The sequence below is a fragment of the Hippichthys cyanospilos genome, chromosome 11 (assembly GCF_059441005.1).
Source record: "Hippichthys cyanospilos isolate Australia breed blue-spotted pipefish chromosome 11, RoL_Hcya_1.0, whole genome shotgun sequence".
NCBI classification, from domain to species: Eukaryota; Metazoa; Chordata; class Actinopteri; order Syngnathiformes; family Syngnathidae; genus Hippichthys; species Hippichthys cyanospilos.
Window position 1 is genome coordinate 22990045 of NC_142379.1, and position 23015 is coordinate 23013059.

The window sequence follows — 23015 nt, forward strand, 5'->3', positions numbered from 1 at the left end:
ATCACAAAGCATGGTTGTACACAATGGCATCCCCCGAACAAGGCTCCCAGAAGAGGATCAAGAAACTCAAACCCCATCTGGGAAAAATTGAAACTCTTGAAAAAGGGTTCGCAACTGTAAATAGCGTCCTTCCAGGCTCTCCTTTAGAGGTACGGTTAGAAGCTTGGTCATCCGGGAGGGACTCAGTGTCGAGCCAATTTCTTCTGCATTAAGAGGAGCCGATCGAGGTGGTATAGACATCTGGTTAGGATGGCTCCTGGATGCCTCCCTGGTGAGGTGTTCCTTGCATGTCCCACAGGAAGGAGGCCCCAGGGACGACCCAGGACACGTTGGGTTAGGGTTAGGGTTGACCTGGGATTGCCTGGGGATCCTGTTGCGGAGGACCCAAAAACTTGTAGTCACTTACACACACAGTCTGGTTGAACAAATGAGAGAGAGAGCCCCCCTTTATTGTTGAAAGATTGGCTTATATAATTTTGGTGACACAACATGGGTTGGAACTTTCCATTATCCTGATAGACACCGCGAAACAGTGAAATTTAACCATATTAGTTGAACCCTCCGCCAGTCGCTTAACTTTATGTACTAATGGCATCCTGACCGGTCAGCACTCCGGGGTGTCCATAGTTTAAGATCACTGCCCATTCAAGATCACTTCCCTGGAGGAGTTGGATAGAGTGGCCTGGGAGAGGAAAGTCTGGGTTCTTTCTGCTCAAGCTGCTGCCCCTGTGACCCAACCCCGGTTAAAAAGGCAGTTAATGGAAAGATGGATGGATGGACATAATAAATAATTAAATACAACAAAACACAAATATCCAGAAGGAAGGAAAATTCCCCAATCAAAATCAGTGGTTATACATTTTCTTTGCAAGGAGTGCAGAACAGAATAAAATGGTGTTGTAATGTTTCATTCTTCACGCTTGACAACGTACACAAGGACAACAAAGTATTATAGACAGCCGACTAATAGGTTTGATCCTATTCTTATTTTTTTTGTTTTTCCCAATTCTTCACGGAAAATGACCTTGCAGGCTGGATTATACCTCCTCTAGATTGGGTTCATTGGCCATACGTTTGACACCCTTGTACTACATCACACTGGGAAAGAATCTGGATTTTCAGCACCCTGTCCTTAATTCCGCCCCTAAATGTGTTGACTCCTCAGAGTAAAAATGTATTGCATGAAATCGGGTGCTAAATTGAGGAGCTATAAGTGATCAGCTTTTGTTGCATTAGCTTAGGTACTGTATAAATATTCAGTGCTTTGATTTGCTTTTATTAAGAACAATCCTTCTGGAGAAATAATACATTGTAGCTGAATTGAGAGCCTCTTTATATTTCAGCAAGCTATCGCACTAAGCTCGACGGTAAGCCTCAAGTTTGGTTAATCACCATTTAACCATGTTTCCTACTTTAACTATTTAAGCATGTTGGGTTTCTTCTGTAAACCATGGTGTACACCTCTTAACAGTGCAAAGGAGTTGAGGGCAGTTGAAAGAACAGTGTTATAATCAATTTTGATCTTATCAATTGAACCAACATAAGATGGAACTTAAGCCGTTGCACAGGCAGTAGTTCAGAAAGTGCAGCAGTGGTTGACAAATTAAATTTGTGGCTCATAACTTTGGTTGTGGTCAAAATGACCACACTGAACCAAGATTCAAACTTTATAAGATAATTATCAGACATAGCACTGGTATATACGGCAATATTGTAACATTTGTGGCTGCGAAGTCACAGGTTAACACTAAATCAAAAATATTGCCACACCAGTGTGTTGCTGCTTCTGCTGTCTGTGTGAAATCAAATGTATCAATTACTACCTGAAACGCTGCAGTAAGTCAAGTTGTATAGGTTTGAATCACCAGTTTCATAGGTATCACAGGTAAAAAGAGAGAGCACTGATAGATTATAAAGATATAAAATGTATATGAAATATATAAGATACATAAAGATAGTTAATAGCATCACACAGAACATCATAAATACACAACGGCATCTACCGGATCAAAGCTCACAGAACAGGAAGGAAAAACTCAAAAACCCCATCTGGGGAAAATACAAAACGGAGGGGAACAAAATTAGGATGAGCCCCCTTCAAGGCTTAACAGGTTGTACTAGATGCCGAATACCAAAAATAGCACATTTTGCCATACTAAACAGACACAAGTAAGTAAACATCCAGTGTTAAGATGTCACTCAAGAACCTCCCCATAAGTGGAATTGACGGGGAGTTCAAATGGATATTAAAGTCATCCATCTTGTTTTATGCTTTCAACTGCAAGACTGTTTTCACTATGACAGTCCAATTCACCTTTCAATTCCAATTCACTTCATTCACCTTTCTTCTCGGTCTGTTGAGTATGGTAAATATGCACTAAATCTTGAAATGGTTTTACTTCTTGCAGTTGTGGCATTGTTGTCCACAATCTGGACACTCTTCTTGTTTAGCTGGATGTATGTCACCTCAATTATTGCAATTTGAGATGACAGATAAACTTTCTGATTTGGCGGAATATGTTGGTTTTCCTTTAAATCTTCCTGCATTGTTTTTTTTTTTGTTGTTTTTTTTTCTGGACAGCACACACAACTTGAGGTTGCCATAGCTTTTGGCCCAAAGACTGCTTAAGTATGCTATCCAGTGAGTTCACCTATCTGGCACATATGAACAGCTTTACTAGTGTGAGGTCTGTCTCTTTTTTGCAGGGAACGTCTGACACCATCATTACTAATTCCACAAACGAGCCTTATTCTGATGAGTTCATCTTGCAATGCCCCAAACTTACATACAGTGGGCCCCCGAGATTAATCCGTTGGGATCGTAATGCGTATTTGCCGTATGGCGGGCAATCCAAACGTATGTCAATTAGCTAATGCGTGTAAAACGCAAGGTAATTACATCAAAATTGCACACACATATTAAAAGTTTGTATCAAAATATTATCATAACTTCTACTTATATGTAATATACATGCATCAATTAAATAACATCATAAATAAAGAAAATATACAAAAGGATTTATTTACTTTTAAGTAATGGGTCGATTCTTGTTATGGCCATATTCACTAATGAGGGTAGCCCAGGCTAGCTTAGCCTTCTTTGTATTTCTTGATTATCTCCATCTTTGTTTCCATATTAATTACTAACCTTTAACCTTAACCTTCTTACTTCTCTCTTTAACGTCACTAGCAATCTTGGGACCAATGGCTAAGCAATTAAAGTTTGAATTAAGCACTAAAAGGCACAATAAATACTATATTGAAAACACTCTCAAATGAAATCAAGCTTTTAGGCAGCCATCTTTCTGACCCTGTCCGCCAACCAATAGCAGGCCAGCATCTTTGTGACCCCAGCGACGCCGACCAAGAGTAGACTAGTATCTTCGGGAGTCATGGCACCGACCGATAGCATTGTAGTGACGCATGAAGTCACATAGCAGCGCGTTGCCCCTGGTAGACACTGACCGCCATGTTTGAGGTGTCTTAAAGTGAAAGAAAAATGGAGTAAAGAGGGGACAAAAACGTTGCGGTCCATGTCGTAAGGTGGAAAAAGTGTAAGGCAGGGTACACTGTATTTTGTTCCATTCAATTACTGCTTCTCTGTGCCCAACCTAGTGACCCGGTCGTGCTACTTGGCATTTACTCCTGGTGGTCCGACAGTCTTGTAATGGCAACGGGCCATTGGGTCACCCTTCTAGTTGACCCCTCCCCACTTTTGCAGCCAACACAGCGCCAGTTCCACCCCTCTCTTCAGCGCTTCCACAATTTAGTATATGTGCATGTTGGCTTCTTATTTGTACCACTTTATACCGCCCCTTCTTTCATTCTTTCTACATTGGATTTTAGTTTGTATTTGAAACCGATCTAAAATGCAGCCCACCCCCCATCTTCAATTAAGCGAATTCCATTTTTGGGAATACAGTATGTTATATACAGACAGTTATGCATGTTAAAATGTCATTTAAAATTAAAGCATTTCTGAAGCGTGTCCTACATTCTTACTGCAGACCAGACCTTATTGAGTTTCACAAGTTGACCAGGTCCAACGCCACTCACAACCTGCAACAGGCCTTCAATGTTGCCGAGCAGAATCTGGGTCTCACCAAGCTGCTGGATCCTGAGGGTGATTACCGGACCTCACTCTTGGGATCGATTCACTTATGTGATTTATAATCAATTGGCATTTCATATGCACAGATGTGAACACAGAGAACCCAGATGAGAAGTCTATCATCACCTATGTGGTCTCCTATTACCACTACTTCTCCAAGATGAAAGCTCTTATAGTGGAGGGCAAGAGAGTTGGCAAGGTAATAAGGGAATTATGGCCCCACTGCTCGGCGGTGGACTGGTTAGTAAATCCGCCTCACTGTGTAGAGGTTGAAGGGCCGCTTTTGGCTCCAGGCATCCTGTGTGGAGTTTGTGTGTTCTCTCAGTGCCAGGGTGGATTATCTCCTGGAACTCCAATTTCCTCCCACATTACAAAAACATGCATAGTAGGTATACACTCTTAATTATCCTCATGCTGCGTTCACACCGAACACAATCGAGGTGTAAAAGCAGACAGTTTTGTATTGTAGTCAATGGAATTCGTGTGACAGGGCACAATGGCGTGTCGGGCAAGTATATGGACTTATATGGAGCGATGTGAGACGCGCGGCGCCTGTCGCGTTAAGTTAAAAAAAAAATTCACTTATGTCTGGTCGCAACAGCGAATCAGCTTCAGGAACGTTCAACATCTCACACGGGGCAGAATAAAGTATTGCCACAAAGCGAGGGTCACGCAACGTAAAAAAAAATAAAAGTGCTTTAGCATAAAATATTTTCTCTGCTACATCCCAGAAAAGTGAAAGTTCTCAGCAATGCTCCCCTTTCCGGATCCACTGTTAAGTGCACAGCAAGCTCACTCCCCTCCCCTCGCGCAAAAAAAAAGTGACTTCACAAAAGTGATCATCTTGACCCTCCGACAAATGCCTTATTCGCGCGATGGGCGGGATTACACGTGACGCCAGAATTTATAAATTTGAGCTTTTGTCGCGTGACAAGTCGCGTCAGCCAATCAGCTTCGGGAAGGTTCAACGGCTCACGCAGGAGGCAGGAATGAATCATGCAGGCTGCTTTGTGGTCACCCGGAGCTACTCAAGCTCTGATTTACAAGCTCTGATTGGCTATCTTTGTGGCACAACCGTAACATGTGAGCAGAACTGAGTGCATGCAGAGGACGACTAGAGCGAGCGAGAACTCGATGTTGAGCAAATGCGATGTTGAGCGAGGGAGGCAGGAGTATTCGCAAGCGAGAGCGAGATGTTGAACGAGAGGGCTATCGCAAGCAAAAATGAATTTTGAGGGAGCAACTTCTCTTCAGTTTTTTCCTGCTCAAAATCTGTTTTCACTCACTCAGCTTTATTTTCTCCGCTTATTTTTTTTTTGTGTGCTCGCAATTGTGGCACATATATGCCATACACGGCCAGCTGAGCTTTCAATACAAAAACTAAGCCAAGCAAGAGCGATAATGCAGCACTGACAGCACAGTATTTAGCACAGTATCAGCCACTTGATTGCGACATTGAAACTTGTATTTTTTATTTTTTGGCAGACGAGTATTGCCGTAAAGTGAGGGACACGCAGTGTAAAAAAGAAGAATAAAGTTGCTGTCGGAAAAAATATTGGCTCTGCCACATCCTTGAATTCCTCAGCAATGCTCTCCTTTCCGGATCCACTGTAAAGTCCACAGCAAGCTCACTCCCCTTCCCTCGCGTGACACTGTTGCGTGAAAAGGGAACTTCATCTTGACTTCGCAACAAAACGCCTCGCATAGAGAGAGGGTAAATGACGCGCTCCATCTAAACGCGGCACTAGAGCGTAAACGACACGCTTTGTCGCATTCGGTGTGAACGGAGCATTAGGTGTGTTTGTGAGAATGAATACTTGTTCATCTTTGTGTGTCCTGCAATTGGCTGGCAGCACACCTGTGAGTTTTTTGCGGAAAGCGGTCAAGAAAATGTATAGATGGACGCCTCTCTGCTCCAAACGTATTTTAATACAACACATGTACACTGACACTAAACTTGACTTTGACACTATGTGTCAGGTCCTGGACAACTGCATCAAAGCTAAGAAGCTAGTGGGATGTTATGAAGCTATGGCGTCGGACCTGCTGGAGTGGATTGAGAAGACCATTACCATCATTGGGAACCAAAAGTTTGCCAATTCGCTGAGTGGTGTTCAGCAGCAGCTGCAGGCCTTTACTACCTACTGCACTGTTGAGAAGCCCTTCAAGTGAGTTGAAATGTGCAGTTCTGTAAGATTGTTGTAAATCATTGTTACAACAAAGTACACATAATTTCTAAGGCACCAGAACCATGCCATTTCATACTGAGGTAGATGGAACAGCAGCTAAACCTCATCAAACCTCATGGACACCTTTCTGTTCCTCGATATGCAATCTACTCTTTGATGATGTTGTTTTTGTTTTGTAAAATTGCAAATGATAGACAGTCAAAAGCAATTTTTTTTTTGGCAGACTGGCCAATACAGTAATTTAACTCCACTGCTATGTTAAGGCAATGGTGTTAGCTACAGCACCTGTATAGCTGTCTAACTTTGAGGCAGAAGTAAACATCTACTGTAGTTTTCCAAAAACCTCCCCCATATTATCAAAAATTATGTCCTATGTCTGTATAATATTTCCTGACTGTAGGTTCCAGGAAAAAGGGAACCTAGAGGTCCTTCTTTTCACCATACAAAGCAAACTAAGAACCAATAACCAGAAGGCCTACATGCCTCACGAGGGAAAGCTCATCTCTGACATCAACAAGGTGGTCTTACGAGATGCTGCCCTTTGTAAGTTTGTTTACTGCTTAACTTCAGATAGCTTCTTTCCAGGCATGGGAGCGGCTGGAGAAAGCAGAGCATGATAGGGGTGTGGCTCTGCGCAAGGAGCTGATTCGGCAGGAGAAACTGGAATTGCTTGCTCAACGTTTTGACCACAAGACTACGATGAGACAAGCGTGGCTCAACGAGAACCAGAGACTCGTGTCGCAGGTACTGTTAAGAGCAACACCCAAGTACCCACATTTTTTTGTCAAAGAATGATGTGATACTATTGGAATCCTCACCTTTAATATCCTCACCTATAAATGTGGGTCTAGAAGTCAGATGATTCATCCTTCTATGACCTTCCATTATAAAAATATTTTCAACATTAATGAATAGCTGAAACAACTGAAAATCTTGGCCTTGCTAATGCTTGCTAATGCATGCTTGCTAACAAAAAAGACAATGTATCAGTCACGTATATTCATCCCTGTATTCATTTCGGTTAAAAAAAATCGTTTCCATCTTCAACAATCTATTGAAATGCTGAAACTGAGGACTTCTCAGATTCAATATATCCCGAAATTCTATTGAGGACGCTGTTTGGTATGATAACAAATTATCCTCAACATATTCTGTGTCCCCCCTAGGACAACTTTGGCTACGATCTTCCTGCGATTGAGGCGGCCATGAAGAAGCACGAGGCCATTGAGGCGGATATCGCCTCATATGAAGAACGAATCAATGTGGTGGTGGAACTGGCCGCTGAGATGGAGGTTGAGAACTACTACGACAGCCGCCGCATTTTGGCCCGCAAGGAGAACATCCTGGGACAGTGGACTCTGCTGAAGGAGCTGGTGGCGGGCAGGCGTACTCGGCTAGAGAAGAACCTCTCCCTACAGAAGATCTTCCAGGACATGGTCTACATGATCGACTGGATGGAGGACACACAGGTAGTTTAGGTTTAGAATGAGACTGGCCAAACTTTTATGGGGGCCACTTTGGCTTTGAAAATAGTCCATCTGTCACAGGGGAAAGAGAGAGGACCCAAGAGCATGCAGAGACAGGTCAGTGCCGTTGAGGGATCTTTATTTACAAGCGGACTCTTGCTGGTTTGAGGAGTGGCGGGAACGGACTGTTGTGTCGCCAGGGCCGACACAGGCCAACTCGTGGGACCGGCAGGCTATTGGGTCATCGAGATTGGGTGGCATCAAAGCGCTAGAGTTCGGGTTAGATCGGCAGGCTATCGGGTGGTCAAGAGCGGACGGAGTCAAAACACAGGTAATCAGGCAGGCGGGAATGCTAGAAGTCTCGGCGTGGCGCATGGAGACAATCTGGCGAATTGTGAGGGACAGAGACCGGATATTATACTGGGTTGGTTGAGTGGTGGCAGCTGTTGATGTACAGGCTGATTGGTAGGGGGGTTGAGCAGGTGTGATGGGTTGAGCAATGAGTGGCCGGGCTGACAGACTGTGACACCATCGTCTTTTCAAGGGAAAATAATTATTGAATCCTGGTTGGATTCAAAACTTCATAATAAGACATGTTCTCTGAAAAACAAATCAAATTTGAACTAAATGGTTTATTTAAAAAAAAAAAGTCATAGACATATATAGGGTATACAGCATAAGGACAATGTCCAAAGTGATTTACAAAGTCTGACATTCCATTCTTTGAAAACATATTCAGACACATTACTAATGCATTGTTATAACTTTGTAAAAGTTGTTCTTTCAAGTTTGAAATGGCTTGTCCTAAGTAGAATATCACGTTAAATTGTGACCTATGGTTGAATCCGGGTATGGTATTGTACACGTATTGTCAAATTTGAAATAAAAAATCCTCACATATGGACAGTCCTGAATCCTACATACTATAAGGGCATCATGGTGTCCCTACAAACTTGATATTCAAATGAACTACCTAGTTTCAGGTTATATTTGATGCGCATATAGTCATCAACTCCAACATGGCACTTCCCCCAGCTTCCCAAAAGCATGCAATGATCTGACAAAGATTCCACAAAAGGAACTCAACTTATATATGCTAGACAAAATAAAAGGCTTTATGACAAACTGTGACATGCATTCCTAAATGCATTCAATATTAAGGCTAACTGACATACAAGCCTGAATGACATTTTGTGATGCAAATGGTGACATCTTGGAACAAAAGTTCAATGCCTTCCTTGAAAAATTTGGTGATGCAGATGATGACACATGCATGCTTTGTTACAGAAAAGTGATTTCTTCTGACGTCCCCAAAAAAGAAAAAGAAAAAAGATAGGGTAAGTGGAAGGAAGTCTGGATGAGAGAACCAGAACCAATCATCAGGGACATTTAGGCAGGTGATCCGGATGCCAGATGAAGTGGATGAAGTCATTTCGACATCCAGGATGCAACACAGAAGAGCGAGATTCATAGGCTTTCTTGAACAGCAGGGTCGGGGAACAGCCGCAGGACATGTGGCGCCAGATATTGGATGGAGGGTGACTGCAGGGCTTGTGTCGCTCAAACTTGGATGGATGATAAAAAATGATCAACCAGATCAACCAATGATCAACCAATCATGCCTGACCGATCAGTTGATTGAGTTGGAGATGACGGCAGGGGCCCAGCAACCACCATCCGTCCAGGCTCCCATGGTGGCAGTTATTTATTCAAGTCCCGGCAGCAAACAACCCATGGCGATTTCCCATCCATGTTCAGCAGTCGCCACCTCCCATCCAAGTGCAGGAGCAGGTCCAGCGGTCGTTGCCTCCCGTCCAAGTGCATGCCCACCTGCTGGCCTCTGACTTGAGTCCAGTACATCGGTCAGACTCCAACATGCATGCTTGCTCCTGTTGCTTGTCAGCGTCTAGCTGCTCTTGTGGCTTGAGGCCTGGATGCTGCAGAAGATATGCCTCAGCAGTTGGATGCCCCAGGCCCTGTGTCCTGGCGGGACCCTGTGCCTCGGCATGTGGATGTCGTAAACCCAGCGTCTCATCGGCTGGACATCCCAGATCCAGCGCCTCAGCAGTTAGGCATCCTGGACCCTAGGGATCGACGGATGGACATCCCAGACCCTGTGCCTCAGCGGCTAGATGCTGCAGATCCAGTATCTCAGTTGCTGGATATCTCAGATGCTAAGCCTCAGCAATTGGATGTCCAATATGCACTTTGGCGGTTGGATGTCCCAGAGCCTGCTTGTTGGTTAAATGAGGCGGATCCAGCATCTCAGTGGCTGACGTCCTGGATCCCAGATCAGGCGACACAAGCCCTGCAGTCACCCTCCATCCAATTCCTGGCGGGAGAAGTGACATTGAAAACAGGCTAGATAGGGTCTCAAGGACCGGACTTGGGCACCCCTGACTTAGAAAAATGTATTTGAAAAATGAGCTGACCTGCATTGAGTGGAAAATAATCTTTTTTCCATCCACATTTTCCACTATTGCTGAAGGCCTAAAATTTAATTTCATTTGCCAATTATTTGAAAAGTTTATAAAATAATAATCCATTTATCTTAAAAATACTTTATATTCTATTAACAAATTTGATCTAAAATGAATAAAATCTCAGACTTTTTATTCCGACTTAATTGTAAATGTGAAATTGAGAAGAAATCTGTTTTTTATTATTGTTATTTTTCTCAACTTTAAGTTGCAAACCTTGTTCCCTTGTCATAGGCCCAACTGCTGTCCAAGGATTTTGGGAAGCATCTTCTGGAGGTGGACGACCTGCTGCAAAAACACAGCCTGCAGGAGGCTGACATTGGGCTGCAGGCCGAGAGGGTGGAGACACTCAATGCTGTTGCACTCCAATTCAACACGATTGAAGGTACACATTCACTAATTCATCCCATAGAGGGAAGCAACCAGAAAAGGGTCCCATGTTGTAATTGACTGCTTTGTTGTCGTCGTCTCCGAGGTTACCAGCCATGCGACCCACAAGTGATCTGTAACCGTGTCAACCACGTCTCATCCTGTCTCGAAGAGCTGAAGGACTTAGCAGCCAAGAGACGCTCTGAGCTGGAGGAATCCAGACTGCTGTGGGCTTTCTTCCAGGTCTGAGATGGAGGCCTAGCATCTATGCCATAATGCTAACATCCGAACATTTTCTAAAAACAGAAACTGGAGGAGTCTGAGGTGTGGATACGAGAAAAGAGCTCAATCTTGGGCGCTCAAGGCAATGGGAAAGACCTCAGCAGTGTGCTCAAGTTACTCCAGAAACACAAGACCCTCACTGGAGAACTGATGGCTCACCGAGCCTTGCTTGAGGTGTGTGATTGTTTGTGTGCATGTTTTCCTTTTATACAATAACATCCTGATATTTCGGTTACATACATCCCTGAGCTTAGTCGTGTACGCCTCGACGTTAATCAGAGGTTCAAGGGTCATTGTACAATATTAACAGTGTCAGTAAAAAGGAGGGAAAATGTACCTTAAAGTAAACTCTATTCTTAAAGTAAACTCTATTCCACACTTGATGTAACGGCAACAAACAGCTGAAAATAAATAAATACGTGTAAATTGAATTTAAAAAACAACATGCACACAATTTGTCAATAAATTAAAGAGGCAGCAATAAATTAGTTTTACAAATGGTTTGCAAGTTACAGTCTTGTTTGATGAGCAGTATTCTACTGCCTTGTTGCTTTCTTCAAAGCCTTATAAGGGCATCACACATCCAGGCTGATTAGCGGCTAAGTCCAGGCGCATCAGCAGCAGGTCGGTGGCTGTTACAGCAGCAGGTCGGTGGCTGTTACAGCCTTGGCCGTGAAATTCAGATTCACATTATTGTCACTGAGCTGCACAGGTGCATACAAGTGAAAAACATTTTGCTGAAAATGTCCAATAAAATATATGATACATTACAAAGATAAAAACACTAAAAGTTATGAAAAACGTGCACATAAAATCAATCACACGATTAAAACGGTACGCATAAGAGAACTTTCAGGGAAAATGGAGTGGACAAAGTGCATTATGTGATTGTAATACTATTGCATATGCCATTATTGCTCTATTGTTCTTGTGGAAGGGAAACGATTGTTACGTATGTAAAAGCGGTTCTATGAGACCCGGATGACCGCCAGAGGCGGCGCTAAAAGCATGGACTGACAAATAACAGCGAGGACACGAGGAGACCACGGCACTCACCTCAACCTCACATAGAAGCCGCTGAGGAGCCCAGGACCACAGACAGAGGATGGAGGGCAGCAATATCCACACTGTAGAACCTGACAAAAGTGCCAGGCGATGACCAGGAAGCAGCAGCACAAACATCCTCCAAGGGAACCCCTTTCAGTACAACCCCTTTCAGTCATGACACTCCTAGTAGAATGGGCGCGGACTCCTGAAGGTAACGGGTGGTCCAAATCCCCGTAAGCATGCTTGATCACGTTAACGATACAGTGAGACAAACATTGTTTGGAAAGCTGGCAGCCCTTGGAAGGACCCTCGTATGAAAAGCTGAAACGACTTACCTAACCCTAACTCTTTGAGTACAGCCCAAGAAGTCACAGCATTCCTAGTAAAATGGGCGTGGACTCCCGTAAGTAAGGGGTGTTCCAAATCCCAACAAGCATGCATGATCACGTTAACAAACGTTGTTTGGAAAGCGGGGGAGCCCTTGGAAGTTCCCCCGTATGAAACGAAAAGCTGAGACGACTGACGAAACGATGGTCTAGCATCCACATAAAAACACTGGTTAGAAGACTCAGTAGTGCCTCTGTAAAAATCTTTGATGGTGTTTTGCCTCAGACCATACTTTTTCAGGTGTCTGAGGCCATAAAGGTGTTGTTGGCCCTTTTTACCACTGCTGTGGTGTCGCTGTTCCAGGACAGGTCACCTAAGAGGTTGACCCCAGGTATTTAAACATGTCCACACTCTCCACTGGTGTGCCATGATTGGCTGCAGCTCATCCTTCTTCCTTCGTGGTAAAGGAACCTAGAAAAACTTCTCGCGTCAAACTAGTTCCTCGAGTGTTCCTTTTTGTTAGAAGATCGCCTATACCACAACATAGTGAAACTAGAATATTTGCCATTTCCGAAGAAATTGCGTGTGAAGGTGTAACCTCTGAAGGCAACGGTGTTTAATGATGTGGAATGGTGGGATTAGGGGGAATCAGTTAAAATTGTAACGGTTGGAATCGGATGAAGAATGGCAAAGACAGAAGGGAAAAACTGAAAAAGTAGAATTGTGGGCAAATTTTGAATTGTGGGTAAAAATGGAATGGCGGGCATCGGGGGAATCGATTCAAGTTGGAATGGTCAGAATCGGATGAAGAAAGGCAAAGATAGAAGGGAAAGACTGAAAAAGTGGAATTGTGGGTAATTTTTGAAGAGTGGGTAAAAATGGAATGGGGGCATCAGGGGAATCGACTAAAGTTGGTACAGTCGGAATCAGATGAAGAATAGCAAAGATATAAGGGAAAAACTGAACAAGTGGAATTGTGGGTAATTTTTGAATTCTTGGAAGAAGAAAATGGATACCACCACGGAATGGCAGGAATTGGGGTAATCGATTAAAGTTGGAACGGTTGGAATCGGATGAAGAATGGCAAAGATAAAAGGGAAAAACTGAATAAGTGGAATTGTGGGTAATTTTTTATATGTGGGTAAATACGGAATGGCAGGCTTCGGGGGAATCGATTAAAGTTGGAACGGTCAGAATCGGATGATGATTGGCAAAGATATAAGGGAAAAACAGAAAAAGTGGAATTGTGGGTAATTTTGGATTTGTGGTTAAAAATGGAATGGCGGGCATCGGGGAATTTGATTCAAGTTGGAACGGTCGGAATCGGATGAAGACTGGCAAAGATAGAAGGAGAAAACTGAATGAGATGCCTGATCAGATATCCAAGATGGCCGCCCCTGAGGGTTGATGGGAAATGGAGTCTCAGTGTATGTGGGCAAGTGTCCAAGATGGCCGCTTGACCACCCCATTGGAAACGGAGTACTTTGTCTACCTAAACAGTAGTCCACGAAGGCCAAAGGCCCACACAATGAATGACCTCATTGAAAATGAATTGGTTCATTAAAGGTACAGTATGTGGAATTGTGGGAAAATTTTGAATTCTGGTAAGAGGTGAATGAATACGCCAATGAATTGGCGGGGATGAATGGAATCGATTAGAGTTTGAACTGTCGGAATCGGATGAAGAATGGCGAAGACAGAAGGTTACAACGTTTTGGCAAGAACAAGTAACTGAGGAATTATGGGTAAAAAAATGGGAAAAACTTGAAATTTTTGGAGCAAGGGTGTTCTTGGCAATCTAATTCATAATGAGAAACACCTAAAGTTGGAACGATAAGTATAGGTCTGACGCAAATGAAGATATCACAAAAGGAAACATAACAAATCAGATTTTTTGCGAGTTTTAGGGGGCTATTACTAATGCAAAAAAGATGCATTATGGGTAAATGACACCCGGAGGTCATAGGCAGGGTCAAAATGAATGGTTTAATGATCAATCGGACTGAATCGGACAAACACCTGTAGTCATTAAAGTGAAAAAACAACAATTCTTTGAATTTTGTAAAATATCACAAAATTTCAAATAGGAAGAAAAAAAGTACACTCAAAGTACAAATTCTGAATTTCGGGGGATTATATTTAATAATTTGGATGTTCAACATTTGGAGAGTGTTGATTTTATTGTTCTGAGTTAACCAAGATGGCCGCCATCCTGGGTGGAAGTTGGACTGAGCGCTCATGAGATGTCTGATCAGATATCCAAGATGGCCGCCCCTCAGGGCTGATGGGAAATGGAGTCTCAGTGTATGCGGGCAAGTGTCCAAGATGGCCACCTGACGACCCCATGGGAAATGGAGTACTTTGTCTACCTAAACAGTAGTTCACGAAGGCCAAACGCCCACACAATGAATGACCTCATTGAAAATGAATTGGTTCATTAAAGGTACAGTCTGTGGAATTGTGGGAAAATTTTGAATTCTGGTAAGAGGTAAATGAATACACTAATGAATTGGCGGGGATGAATGGAATCAATTAGAGTTTGAATGGTCGGAATCGAATGAAGTTTTGGCGAAGAGTCTGAATGATACTGTCAATTTTCTGATATTTTAAAGTTTGTTCAGCTGAGTTATAAAGGTTTTTGTCACTGGGCGAAGGAAACATTGACTTCATGTTTTGGAAGCCCACCTCCATCATATATTTTTTGGGATCGTGACCATTTTTGGACCAGTTGTGCCTCTAAGTCTGATAATGGTCTAGGCCAAATAGAAAGTTAATGGAGCCAACATTATAAGAGAACGCAGCGGCAGTGGAAGACTTACAAATAGCCATAAATGCATCAAAATTGCAAATTCAAAATCCATAACTCTTTTTCTGTACATTTTAGCGTATGACTGTCTTTGATTGCTTTTAGGTCTTATGGTCCTGCATTTGCCTACAAATTTTAGTAGTAGTAAGGCGAACCAACTGGGTTTAGCTGCAATCCTTCGAGTATAATAACATTTTTGCTCCCATTAGGTGGCGCTCGCAGTACAACAAAAAACTGGTGAGTTTTACATTGAAGTCCCATCAACAATATGAGATTTACAAAAGATAAGACCATCTGGGTCCAATTGCAGAAACTTTTTTGGATTAGCGAGATATTGAAATTTGAGACGATGTACTGGCCGCGCCCAGGTCCTATATATGCCTAAAAAATTTCATAGCTGTAGGTGAAACGGGCCCTGACCCAGGAGAAGTGTTCGACTCTAGGTGGTGCTAAAAATCAATTTTTTAGATTTTATACATGAAAACACCAAAATACCAAATTTTACAGCAGGCCTGATGAGTGTTCAAATTTTAGTGACTTTTCGTGCATGTTTAAGGCCTCAAAAATGCGATTCATTTTGGAGAATAATAATAACTAGAGCTGCAAGCAGCTATAACGGGCCCTCGCAGACCTGAGCACGTTGAAGTATGAACAGTTCGAGGTATGAACATATTTGGGTATGAATGTATTTGTGCATATGCAGTCCAACTGTTAGAAGTCAATGTTTAAGAAAAGGTCAAATTTTCATTTCATTTGTTCAACCGGCGCAACTAAGCACTTAGTAACGCAAAATCAGTAATACAGTATATTATTTTCTGCCACAGTTGATTCAAGCATTACGATGGAATATATTTTGATGTCTGTTGGAAATGACTTTCATTCAACTTGTGAAGTTGTGACATGATGAGAACACTAATAACACCAATAATGATAATCCGGAGAAAAACAAGAGCGCTCTTGTAGCGGTGCCTGCTCGGGCCCTAATAATCCGTAGAAAAACAAGAGGGCTCTCACAGCGGTAGCTGTTCGGGCCCTAATAATAATAATCTGGTGTAAAACAATAGGGTCCTCGCAGCGGATGCTGCTTGAGCCCTAATAATAATCCTGAGAAGAACAATAGGGACATTGCAGCGGTTGCTGCTCGGGCCCTCATAATATTAATAATAAGCCATAATAATAATAATAATAATAATAATCCGGAGAACAACAATAGGGATCTCGCTAGTGTTCGCTGCTCGGGCCCTAATAATCCGGAGAAAAAAAAGACGGCTCTCGCAGCGGTAGCTGCTCGGGCCCTAATAATAATAATCCGGAGAAAAACAAGAGGGCTCTTTCATCAGTAGCTGCTCAGGCCCTAATAATAATAATAATAATCTGGAGAAAAACAAGCGGGTCCTCGCGGCAGATGCTGCTCAGGCCCAAATTACTACTAACAAGTAGAACTACACACCAATTAGAAAGTGCGATATCGCTGGACAGTAACAAAAGACAAGTGCCGCTGATTGGATGACACATGGTGGCAGGTATTGATGTTTTTTCGTTTTTTTTTAATCCCAATTCCTGTCCATTGCATAACAGGCAATTACAGTAATATAGGGGTGAGCATATCATCTCAATTGTAGGAGATGACTCATTCGTTGTCAGTCCAGGAGGGCATCTGGTGGGAGAAGGGAAAGGAGATTGTAGCTTCTAGCAGCATTCCTCTTTGAGAGGAAAAGTCCAGATATCAGATGTTTTGGTAACAGGTTTAAAAACAATATGGTCGAACATGAGTCTCCAACATTAGAATTAGCAATTTTCTTGAGGCGAGATGCCATCCCCTTCATGATGACAACCATTATGCACGAGGATGCTAAAACCGGATCCAATTTATTATTTAGATCATTCATTGCATGAGTCTAAATGTTGCTTGCTTTTCCAACACCTTGAAAAAGACTGTTAGCTTCTTCTTGTTGGCGGACCCGGACCCAGGCATGGTCAGCTTTGCAATGTGTGCATGAGCGGAACACCTGTAGTGCCAACAGGAGCCATTCCCCTGCGACAACCTACCAAGCGGGTCAAAAGGCTTGGCTGTCTATCCAGGATCTGGTACTTGAAGCAGATTCCTGGATTCCGGGCCTTACCCGGTCCATAAGGTGTTTAACTCCATGGGTGTGTGTCTTGCCCTACCTTGCTTCATGCGGGTCGACCCAGCCTTCAATATCTCCAGGACCAAGTCATTGGCTCATAGTCCCTTGGTCCTTGCTGCTGCCCCTCCTCCTACATCCTGCCTCATTGATGGAGTGCCGGCTTTCACAGTGAGGTGGCTGCTCCATTCCTATCATCGAGGAAGGGGTCTCCAATATCTAGTGGATTGGTATGATACAGGCCTGAAGAGTGGTCCTGGTGCTGCACCCCTGCCCCCCTTCCCCACCTGATCTTGAATCCCATGTTGATTGCCGACTTTCACCATCTGCATCCTGATCAGCCGTCAATCACATCAACATCTTGTGCGATGTTCCTTGACTACCCACCGTCCGCTGTTTTCTGTCTGCCTGGATTCTGACCTTCCCCTTGATTGGACCCTCCACCCCGGTTTGCCTCTGTCTTCTGCCTCTTGTGCCCCTGTGTCCAAGTCAGCTGCTTTTGCTCATCAGCCCCATTTTCATGCATTTAATAACCCAGCTGTTTGCCACTCTTTCCTCTGTACGCACGCACTTGGGTCCACTCTCTTAACATTTCAATTTCAGCAAAGTTCAAGGATTTCTCCTTAAGGATAAGGAAGTTAATACCAGGTATCAATATCAGGCTGATATATGCCTTATTCTAAGGTATCTGGTTCCCATGTAGGCTGCTGATTCCAACCATCAATACTTATTGCAACAACAACAAAACTTCTTTAAGACTTCTGGTTTGAAGTCTTCCTTAAGGGTTTAATACAATCGCGAGTCATTATCTGCATGAGAAAGGGAGGTCTTTTCCTCACAGATTTTTGCCACACTGTTAAACTAAATGGTAATTTCATTTCAATTAATTTCCTCGAGAGCATTTAAGGTCTTGGTGCTTTGTATCAGTGAGAACTCAGAGCGAATACTGAAACTGTTATTTTTCTAAATAAATGTTGTATCAAACAGCCATTCCTCATAAACCCCTATACTCAATGACTCAGTGTGATAATGTGGTGACATCTCCAGACAACCATCCAACGCGGTCAGCAGGTCCTGAACGAGAAGAGTTTGGGCACAGCAGGCATCCAGGAGCACATCCTGGAAGTAACTGAAGCATGGACGCGGCTAGAAGAGCAGGCGGCACAGCGCTTCACCCACCTACAGGAGGCATTCAACTTCTTCCAGTTCTCCACTGAGATGGACGACCTGGTGGTATGGCTTCAGGACTCATACCGCCTTGTGTCCAGCGAGGACTTTGGCCATGATGAGTATTCCACATGCTCACTACTCAAGAAGCACCGCAGTGTTTGCGAGGACATAAACAAGCATAGGCTGCATGTCATGGCGCTGCGCAAACACCTGCATGTGCTGCCACTGTGCTACAAAGAACAAAAGGTAGGTGGTGCTTCTGTAACTGTTGCCAATAGAGTGTGCAACCTGATAAAGTGAGCAAACACATAACATTACAGCATTGGGATCTTAGAAAATTATTAACTAATTACATTATTAATGAATAATGTATGCAAAATGGATAAATTGTGAAGGTTTAATGGAACTGTTTGGTATGGTCTTGATAGCTTCTCCTTGTGGTTTGTTGCAGGAGGTGCAAGTACGGATGGTGGAGGTAGAGCAACTGTACACGGAGGTGGTAGAGGTGGGTGTCCTCCGCCAGCAGTGGCTCCACGACGCACTGGCCGTGTACCGCATGTTCAGCGAAGTCAACGCCTGTGAGCTGTGGATAGACGAAAAGGAGCAGTGGCTGAACAAGATGGAGATTCCTGAGAAGCTGGAGGATGTGGAGATGGTGGTGCATAGGTAGGGTCCTGCCAGAAGAGAAAATTTTTGGCTGCTTGTTTATGATTTGCGGTTGTTTTAGAGAGGTGACAAAAGGTGGCAAAACAACAAATAGCAACAGAGAAAAATATAAGTATAAAACTTAAACTACACTGGAACTTTAAACCTTTTTTGCAGGTTCGAGTCCCTGGATCAGGAGATGAACAGCCTAATGGGAAGGATTTTGGATGTCAACCAGATAGTACAGCAACTTCTAGATGGGGGACATCCATCTTCCACAGAGGTCAGAGGCTGTCAGGACCATCTTAACTTGAGGTAAAGACACAAAAGTTACTTGAGGTTGCACCAGAACCATTCAAGTTAGTGGAAGCAAAGAGCAATTTAAAGGCATGGTTTGAAAGATCTTGAGTGTGGTGATAGGCATAAGGAGGTGTATGGGGAGCAGAATGGAATTGTTGGGAGGGGCTTGTATAATGAAATGGGGGCGTGAATAAGGAGAGAGGCTTAGGTTACAATAGGGCTGGGAAAACCTTTAGGTTTTGAGACATAATGAGTTTTAAAATTTTAAAGAGGGGCTGTGCCATAAATATTTGGATAAAACGATTGGGCCAGATACTGTATACTACTGTGTTGTGTAGAGTGTGCAAACCTCATAGCACAGTAAGCACAAGCACATGTACAACCTGATTTACCAACAGTGTGCACTGTTTAAATGTGTAAAATACTGTATCCCTCAGACAGTTAATATGTTTGTGTCAATTAAAATGTAAGATGTGGTATTTATACACCATTTGGCACAACACTAGCCCCCTCTCAACAATTGAACTGCAGTCATATAGTCCACTTTTACGATTAATATTATTAATGTAAAGGGTTTGGCAGTGTTTCTTTTATTTTTTGGATGGGGGAGTTGTTACGGATATGACTATTTATGGGTAAAAAGCTCCCCTACTTAAGAAAAATTCACTTTACAAAATGACTTCTGGAACGAAATCATTTTGTAAGCAAAGGCATACCTGTATACAGGTATATTATTTTATTCCTAAAATTCTTCAGAGATTGTCAAATCAAAATTTACATATAAAGCACATTCCAAAAATAACCTTAAAGGGTTGACCAAAATGCTGTACAGTTACAAATATATAAATGATAAAGCACAAATATAGCACAAAAAAAATTGAGTGAATGCTTGAGAGAAAAGATTTAGTTTTAAGCAGGTATTTAAAATGTTCATTAGACTGTGCAGCTCTAACTTGGAAAGGTACGATGTTCTAAAGCTTTGGGGTGGATACAGAGAAAGCTCGATCCCCACGAGTTGCGAGCCTGGACCAAGGAACTTCCAGAAGCTTCTGGTTAGAGGACCCACTTTGGGGTGGATAAAGATAAAAGCTCGATCCCCACGAGTTGCGAGCCTGGACCAAGGAACTTCCAGAAGCATCTGGTTAGAGGACCCTATGGCCTTGGTAGTAATGCGAGGCTGAACAAGCTCTGACAGGTATGATGGCGTGAACACCCCTGTAAGCACATAAAAAAAAAAAACAACAACTTCAAACTAGATCCTAAAATGAATGGGAAGCCAGTGCAAGAATGCAATGACTGGACTAGTACGATTACACTTTTTTCATAGTCAGCAAATGGGCATCTGCGTTTTGGATAATTTTTAAATGGTGGATTGCTGACTGGTTGAGAACAACAAACAATATTACAGTAGTCTAGGCGAGCTGTAACAAAGGTAGAGATATGTTTTTCAAAAGTATTTGTGGGGAAATACACTCCTAGTTTTGATAAGAGTCTCAACTGAAAAAAGCTTGCTTTGTTTTCGAGCTTATTTGTTTGTCTAATTTAAAGTCATTTACTAAAATACAACCAAATTTCCTTGCAAAAGAATGCCAGTAAGAATTAAGAATCACAATGGCACTGTCAAAGCCATCCAGGAGGTTTTATTGGCCAAATACAATTCTCAGTCTTGCTTTTATTTAAGGAGAGAAAGTTTCATTCCACCCAAGACCGGATGTTATTAAGGCAGTCTAATAAAACCAGGACAGAGGCTGGGTCATTTATTTCTAACGGCAGATAGAACTGAACATCATCAGCAAAACAGTGGAATGAGATATTGTGCTTTCTAAAGACATATCCCAAAGGTAACATATTTATTGAAAAATAGGACAGGGCCCAAAATGGAACCCTGAGGCACCCCCATAGCTCAAAGGGAAAGTGTCCAAGGAATATTGGCCCAGCTGGACGAAAAGCTTATGTCTGAGAGTTGGGATTGAAACCACTTCAGAACAGTACCACTAATGCCCGCACAAGTATTTTAACTGCTGTATCAAAAGCAGCTGTCAGATCCAGAAGGACCAGGACAGCAGAATTGATCGCAGTCAAGTGTTAAAAAGAGATCATTGAAAATTCTTTATAGTGCTGTTTCTGTGCTATGGCACAGAACCAGATTGGAACGTCTCAGAATTGCCATTTCATTTGATAAAAGACTGTACATGTCCCATTTATGCTGTTGCTTACAAATGGAACACGATGTCAACAGCAGAATAAACTCTGCGCATTTTAGTAGCTGTGTGGCATTGTGTGTATGTGTATGTGTCTCTGTGTGTATATGTGTGTGTGCCCTGTTGGATTGCCACCTTATCGTGGCGGGGCACTTTACGTGCCTCCATGACCTCAAGAGCTATGTCGGCGGGAGTCTCGCACTCCTGCCAGGGTTACCCAAGCCGAAAGGGTTGAAAGGTAGAGGCCAGACCAAGTGTGATCCAGAAGACCTCAACGGGAGTGAGAACCACTACAACGGCTGCGAAACGGAAGAAGGCACCTCCAAAGCCATGTGGGTCAAACCTGGGAGGGACCATAGCTATGGCAGTAAACCCTAAGCGAAAAATCTGTGCTCCGGGGGCACACATATGGGCAGGCTTCCAGCAGACCGGGTCTCTGGCAGGCTGGATCTCTGGCAGTCCCCTGCAACTGCACTCACCTGAAGTTCGTCTCGAGTTCCTCTCTTGCCACTGGAATACGGCGGGTGTGGCCAAGATTATGGGGAAGGAATTGCGCGCCCCATCCCTCACACAAATCCATTCTTTGCGCAAGCTTCAGCTTCTTTCCAAAAAGTCCTCGGGCGACAGGATAAAGTGACGGGGGCAGGTCAAGGATGTGACTGGAAGCTCCAAGCTGGAGTCTTGCGTAGGGGCGGCTCTGAAGACTGGAATGGAACAAGATCTTCGGCAGCTCCCCATAGTCTGGAAAAGTTGTCCTAAATATTGCTTGTTCCTCATACCTGGGTGGCCAACCGTAGCCACCAAGGCATCCCTTACTGTGGTCGAAAACACAATAAAGGAAAACTCATGACTATGACTCTGGCTGCCTGGAATGTCCGCACTCCCTCCTAAAACACAACTTCCTCTCTTGCAGAGGGGTCCTTGAGTGGCTCTGGGCATTGGACATGTTGCTGTTTCCCAACAGTGCTGTTGATGACTGCCCTCTGAAATGACCTCAACAATCATTACTAACACAACATAAGAGATATGAGATATATGTGTAAATAAACTTTAGCAATTTTCCAGTTGAAAAAGAAATACATAACATCTTGGATGCACCCATGGTCCAAACACTGGCACCTGCTGGACTATATAATCACTTGGCAACAAGATCAACTAGAGCTGCAAGCAGCTATAAAGGGCCCTCGCAGACCTGTGCACGTTGGGGTATGAACAGGTCGGGGTATGAACAAGGACTATGAACGATGAAAAATTAGTTGTAGATGACTTCAGTGCAGGACTCTTATCAAATTTGTCAAATTTAGAGGTGGGATAATGTGGGTTGAGTTACTGCAGCTTTTATTGTTACATTTGTGTGACTTTACACTGTCGTATAGGCCACGCCCAATATCGAAACATCTTACTATTTGGTAGAGGGCATTAGGCGTGGTCAATGGCTTTTCAGGCATTTTATGAGGGATATAACTTTAAGGGGCTCAGCATAGTACATAAAAATG

At 43.2% G+C, this 23015-nt stretch overlaps 1 protein-coding gene across 13 annotated transcripts in view; it reads left to right on the top strand.

Moving 5' to 3' along the window:
- The window catches only part of sptbn4b (spectrin, beta, non-erythrocytic 4b), a 192180-nt gene that overhangs the window by 19048 nt on the left and 150117 nt on the right, over positions 1 to 23015 (top strand). For 11 of the 13 annotated variants that reach the window (XM_088426948.1, XM_088426947.1, XM_088426945.1 and 8 more), the window contains 12 exons: positions 4008 to 4123; positions 4198 to 4310; positions 6092 to 6279; positions 6701 to 6818; positions 6886 to 7044; positions 7467 to 7769; positions 10481 to 10631; positions 10722 to 10858; positions 10922 to 11071; positions 18251 to 18619; positions 18825 to 19039; positions 19196 to 19333. In XM_088426948.1, the coding sequence (XP_088283074.1) occupies positions 4008 to 4123; positions 4198 to 4310; positions 6092 to 6279; positions 6701 to 6818; positions 6886 to 7044; positions 7467 to 7769; positions 10481 to 10631; positions 10722 to 10858; positions 10922 to 11071; positions 18251 to 18619; positions 18825 to 19039; positions 19196 to 19333 (2157 nt within the window). Of the gene's footprint in view, positions 1 to 4007; positions 4124 to 4197; positions 4311 to 4417; positions 4497 to 6091; positions 6280 to 6700; positions 6819 to 6885; positions 7045 to 7466; positions 7770 to 10480; positions 10632 to 10721; positions 10859 to 10921; positions 11072 to 18250; positions 18620 to 18824; positions 19040 to 19195; positions 19334 to 23015 lie in introns of those variants that run through there. The other 2 variants (XM_088426946.1, XM_088426944.1) reach the window with 2 other exon arrangements.